Source organism: Excalfactoria chinensis, chromosome 3 (assembly GCF_039878825.1).
Source record: "Excalfactoria chinensis isolate bCotChi1 chromosome 3, bCotChi1.hap2, whole genome shotgun sequence".
NCBI classification, from domain to species: Eukaryota; Metazoa; Chordata; class Aves; order Galliformes; family Phasianidae; genus Excalfactoria; species Excalfactoria chinensis.
The window spans coordinates 40,723,598-40,729,202 of NC_092827.1; the positions used below are offsets into that span (position 1 = coordinate 40,723,598).

Below are 5,605 nucleotides of genomic sequence, written 5' to 3' on the forward strand. Positions count from 1 at the left end.
TGAAGGACTTTTTAAAGTAGAAATTCAAAACTACCCTGAACTTTACATGGCCCTTTGCATCAGGGCAAGATGCTGCCGGTTGGATGTGACTGCACTCTGTACCCATCTGGTGTGGATAAGGACAATCTCCCAAAGGCTGAACAACTGAAAAGTGGTCACCAGGAGAGGTGTGAGTGGGGCATGCAGAGTGATGGACCTGGCCTAATATTAGGCTAAGCTGCAAACAGAAGGGATCATGGATAGCCATGGGTAGTGGAGATGTGAAAAGAGAAATGTAAAGGAAAGCAACAAAGTTAAAGACATGAGAATCCCGGGATATGGTGTGACTGGGGTTGGACTGTCATTGTGCAAATGAATCAGCAGGCGAGAGACTTGGACATCTGCTGGAGGCATTTCTCCAGGGAGCGGTTTCTATTTCCCATTTCCTGGCTTCGGAATGTGGGCAGAGGAGCAGAAAGCACCCACTCTGGCCCTTATCGCTGAGGTCCCAGTGGTTTGGTTGTCTGGTGGCAGAAAGAGGCTCTGGAAATGACGGATGAGAGAATTCAGTATCTTTGGTTTTATGTGGAGAGGTTTCAGGACAGGAGGAGTACTTGGACCTAAATTACTGTGAAGGGAAAATTAGAGGTATGTGTGTGAATATAATAAAATATAAACATATGTATATATATATACACACACAGGAAAAATGTATCGTTGTGGGAAGGCTCTTCACCAGAGCGCAGTGGGCATGGAGCAGGCTGCCCGGGGCAGCAGGCACGGCCCGAGCTGCCAGAGTTGAAAGAGCGCTGGGATTCTCGGACGTAGGGTTTGATTTTGGGCAGTACTGTGTGGAGCCACTTGGCTCTATCCCAACTCGGGATATTCTGCGACTCTGTAACACCCAACGGGACACGGTCCGTGCCAGCCTGTGCGCGGCGGCAGATGGCCGAGGCCGGGCCGCCCTCTGGCGAGCGCAGCTCTGTTTCCATCCGGCTGAGCAACCAGCGGAGCCGGGGGATCCGCCGAGTCCCTGACGCCCGGCGCCGGAGGGCAGAGCGGGCAAACGGAGGCGAAGCGCCCCGTTCCCCGCCTTCCGCAGCAACCGGCCGGGCCCCGGCAGAGGGCGCCGAGCGCGGGCTGAGGCGGCCCCACCTCCGGCCTGCCAGCAGCGGCGCGGGGACGGCGGCGGCGGGCCCGGGCCTGTGGCTCCGGGGTACTCAGGTAACCGTGGCGGCCTGCCCTGCTGCGAGGCTCCCTCAGGAACGGGGCAGCGCAGCGCCGAGGCCGCGGGGCGGAGGGAAGCGCGGGGCCGCCGTGACCCCCAAGCGGCGGGACGGGCCGCGGTCGGGCCTGGGCTGCGCGGCTTCCGCCGGGACAGCGGCCGAGGGCGGCCGTCCACGGCGGGGCCTGGGCCGGGGTGAGGGCCGCGCTGGGCCGGCCCTGAGCTGCGGTAGCCGCTCGCTTGGAGCGGCGTCTGCGGCCCTACGCTGCTGGGAGCTCCGCTCCGAGCTCAGCGCCGTGCCCGGGGCGGGTGGAGGCCGGGAGCCGCCCTTGGCTCCAGGCTTCGGCAGCCCCTGTGCCCCCGGGGGCGAGTTTGGGTCGGCAGTGTAAAATAACAGCAATCTTGGCGGCTTCAGAGAGCTTTTAGGATATTGTCCCCGGCCTGAGAAGAGGCGTTAAGTCTTTAGGGAGGTTCGCACCGTCCGAGATTTTCAACTGCATGCCTAATAGTTGAAATTGCTGTAGTGAGAGCAGAGCCATAGGGGTTGTGGTTATGCAGCCAGTAGTCACACACTTTTCACTACTGCAGCTGACTGCACAGGAATCCCGTTCTGGTTTCAGCAGAGTTCACTCTGGTCTCAAGAGAACAACCTCTGGTCACATGCAGTACATGCACAGCCATACAAAAGCCAGCGTGGCATCTGGCTAGAGAGGTGCCCCCAGCTGAGGGGTGGCCCCAAAAGGAACAGAAGCAGGGATGCTGGTCCCAGCCCTGTTGCGGTGTGCAGAGCTGAGCTGCTTTTGCTGGAGTGCTGCGGTGATGCTCGTTCCCACTTGGAGCACTTTGCAGCCTTCCCTCAGTCAGGAGCAGAGCCTGGAGCTGAGAAACCTTCAGCTCTTGGGGTTTTGTGGTATCGAGCAAGTTGCTTTCACTGAGGAGGAGTCGTAACAAGCAGAACTTCTCCTTTGCTTTTTATGAAATAGCGACCTGTCGTTTCTTTTATAAATTGTTTGTCAGATGGAGGGAGCAAAATGCCATAGATATGTTTAGACAGTTAATATTAAACTGCAGAAGAGGAACGGTGTATTTCGTTGAGGTTTTCAGCGCTGGCTTCTGCCTGATGCTTTAGCTGTTGGCCGTGATGGGCAGTATGTCAGAGAGCGCAGCAAGATGCCCACCGTGTTTAGATGATGCAGTGTGCAAGGGAGCTAGATAACCGTCTGTCTGCTTGTTGTAACTGTTGTGTTGTCCCTGGAGAAATCCTTCCAGTAGTGAAAGGACTTGCTTGTTTTTAACCGTGAATGTTTATTTCATTTTAGGGTGTACAATGACTGGCTTCAGGCTCCCCGTCACCGTGTTTAGAAAACTGAATGTCTGGGTTGGACTGTGGGAGAAATTTCCCTCTAATAAACTCTTTCTCTCTTGGAGAAGAAGCATATTCTGTAGCTGTCAAGCAAGCATAGTAAACAACCGAAGGTGGTTTAGCTTTTCCCCAGTAAAACTCTGTGCACTAAGACTTTCTCCAGAGTATATCTCAGTACTCTCTCTGCGGAACAAAAGTAGCAAAAGCTCTAAGAGGAGCAGACAAAGTGTACAGGAGGAGGAGGAGGAAGAAGAGGAGGCAGATGAACAAGAAAGCGATTTGGAAGATGAATTGGAAAATGACCTCAACGTAGTAAAAGATTACAAAGATCTTGAAAAAGTAGTGCAGTCTCTGCGATATGACGTGGTCATGAAGGCTGGCTTAGACATTGCGAGAAAGTAAGTATGAAAAAGAAGCTGCTGGTGAGAGAGACATGGCATGTGGATAACAGCTGAGATTTGATACCCTTTATTGTTAGAATAACTACTGTTTTATGTAGCTGTTTTGAGTTGGGATGTCTGGAGTGTTCTTGTTTGTTTTGGGGCATTTTCTCTCAATTACCATTTATTTAAAATGAAGAAAACATACCAAGTAATGCAAAAAGACCTAATTTGAGACAGAGGGAATAAATAACATGCTGTTTAATGAGTGTAGAAGAAGACAAGGGTAAGTGTAAATAAAACACTGGGTCAGCCAGATATACAGCAGTGTACAACTCTACATCAGTAAGTCTGATCTTGAACCTACAGAAGCCTTACATTGCAGAGCTGTTAGATAACCTGATCACTTAAAAACAATTGAACTGGCTGGTGCAGGACAGAGGACTTCATTTGTTGGGTATTCGGGAGACAACTCTTCAGAAACAGCTTTATATTTCTTGCACCCATAGCACAGAGCACCCACAATCTACCATTTCATGTACCATCCGTGAAAGATTAATTCCAGTTCAAGGCTGTCCTGTCCTAAAATACGCTTTGCATGTGGATGGTTTTCTTGTTTGTTTGCAAATAAACAGTTGCATTTGTTCTACTGCATACTGTCAACGCAATAAAACCTTGTTTTTCTTCAGTAAAGTAGAAGATGCATTCTACAATAATGAACTCAGGCTGAATGGAGAAAAACTGTGGAAGAAAAGTAGAACTGTAAGATTCTTTAACGTTTAAATATTTTAATATAGTATAAGAAAATAGCTAAACTGTGACCTCTTCTTCTTCCTTTTACTTGGGTCAGAAGAAGCAGCCGCTAAATGGCTCTGCAGAGGTGAATGGCATTGGCAACACTATTTCCAGCTTTCTGTGTGTGTGACTGTGATTCGTGGGGTACGGGGTTGCTCACTAAGGCACATGGGAGACCTGTGGTATTGAAATGGGCTGAAAGCAAGGAGAAGGCAGGTGGCAGCAAGGACAGAGCTTTATGTGTTGCTGAAGGAAGCAATGACAGATACGAGGTTGATGGATTAGGAGTGATTAAATCTGAGGTATTAGTGGAGTAGGCGCATGGTTAAAGTTTGATGATAGAAACGGACTGAAACCGAGGTAGCCCAGGAAAGGTTATTTTGTCTTTAAGAGAGGACACAACACACACAGCCAGAGGACTGCAGGCCCAGCTGGCCATGTTCTTTCACAACAGAGCTCACCCAGACGGTGATCAGCAAACCTCTAAGTATCCTTCAGGTGAGGGGGATCCAGGTGGCATTACTGTGCTGAAAAGGAAGTAAGGAGAGAAGTTTTAGTTCCCATTGCCCTCAAGTTAGGGCTCATTTTTAAAGGCATATTGCTGTTGTGGATTTTGCAAGGGGGCACAAACTGTTGACCCGCGCTGTTCTTTACAGCACTTGAAGGTGTTCTAAAGAAAGGAGGGAGAATTTTGCATTTGGCTGCTTTGTATCTGTTGATAGAAGAAGACTGGCAGGAAGCCCTATTTGGTCATAAACCTGAACTATACCTTTCCACAGTTAGGCGTTGGCTGTAATTCAGTAAGGGCAAAACTCCTGGCAGAGAAGGTCATGAGGAGACATTTAGTTGCTTAATGCCAGAGCTTTCCTCAAAGTTCACAGTGGGAGGATGGAGCTGTAGTGGGTCTGGAGCAGCCTTCCCACCTCCTCCTCTGAGAGATTCGGGAGCACAAATGGCACGAAAGGAGCAACATTAATGTGGCCCCGACTGCGGAACTTTGTTTTCTCCAGACAATGCTTATGATTGCTCATCTTCTCTTTCTATTTCCAGGTGAAAATCGGTGACACGCTGGATCTCTTAGTAGGTGAAGATAAAGAAACAGGAACCGCTGTAGTGATGCGGGTAGTCTTAAAAAAAGTGTCTGACAAGACAGAGAGTGAAAAATACAGAGTAATTTTAAGGCGTTGGAAAAACTTGAAGGTGCCCAAACAGGACGTACTGAAGTAGCAGGGAGTTGCATGTGGCAGCATGAGATATTTTTTTTTTTGCAGAAAACCGTGTCGTTTGTTGTTAAATAAGAATTTTGGTTAAACAAAATGACAGTACCCTTTTTTAAGGGCTTGTGTTAGAAATACCTCCCTCTGCTGTGTACATCAAGGCTCCTGTGGGAAACGGCCGTCACTTCTTGCAGATAGTTTTGTTTCATGATACTGTGGGATAAAATACTCTCCCCTCGTATCTCCAGGCAGTTTCCTTACAGATGTTATATATAATGACTCAATAAAGACGAATTTGATCACTGTTTAATTGCTGCCTGGTTTCTGTTAATCAGGTTATATGAGAGCTGACGCCACAAGCAGCGCTGCTCTCTTAGCTTTATTTCTAGATTCGTTACGCAGTTTGGTTTTTTTATATTATATATACGTATATGTAAATACGTAATATACGTATTGCTTCCTTTTGTAATTACTGATTTGATCCTGGTTAACAATACCAACAGTGCTTTCATGTATGGTGATGTAATATAAAAAGATAGTGATCACAATGGCGTATTCTTAAGTAGGAAACTTCACAATGACCGGGGATTCATCAAGGCAGAGATCCCCTCTTCTCTCACGGAAGAGAGAAGCTGAGGTAGGAGGC

The 5,605-nt window shown here is 48.5% G+C and overlaps 1 protein-coding gene across 1 annotated transcript; it reads left to right on the top strand.

Annotated features, from left to right (window-relative positions):
* Positions 1-1,038: 1,038 nt before the first annotated feature.
* On the top strand, positions 1,039-5,268 carry MTRES1 (mitochondrial transcription rescue factor 1). Its single transcript, XM_072332311.1, has 4 exons — positions 1,039-1,203; positions 2,524-2,965; positions 3,637-3,709; positions 4,793-5,268. The coding sequence occupies exons 2-4, from the start codon at positions 2,532-2,534 to the stop codon at positions 4,967-4,969; spliced, it is 684 nt and encodes a 227-aa protein (XP_072188412.1). The 5' UTR covers positions 1,039-1,203; positions 2,524-2,531; the 3' UTR covers positions 4,970-5,268.
* The last annotated feature ends 337 nt before the right edge of the window (positions 5,269-5,605 follow it).

What these genes read in the sequence shown, in the direction of transcription:
- MTRES1 (XM_072332311.1), top strand. Translation starts at nt 2,532, where the DNA reads ATGACTGGCTTCAGGCTCCCCGTCACCGTGTTTAGAAAACTGAATGTC. An exon ending in GGCTTAGACATTGCGAGAAA is followed by an intron (nt 2,966 to 3,636) that starts GTAAGTATGAAA and finishes GTTTTTCTTCAG; the next exon opens with TAAAGTAGAAGATGCATTCT. An exon ending in TGTGGAAGAAAAGTAGAACT is followed by an intron (nt 3,710 to 4,792) that starts GTAAGATTCTTT and finishes TTCTATTTCCAG; the next exon opens with GTGAAAATCGGTGACACGCT.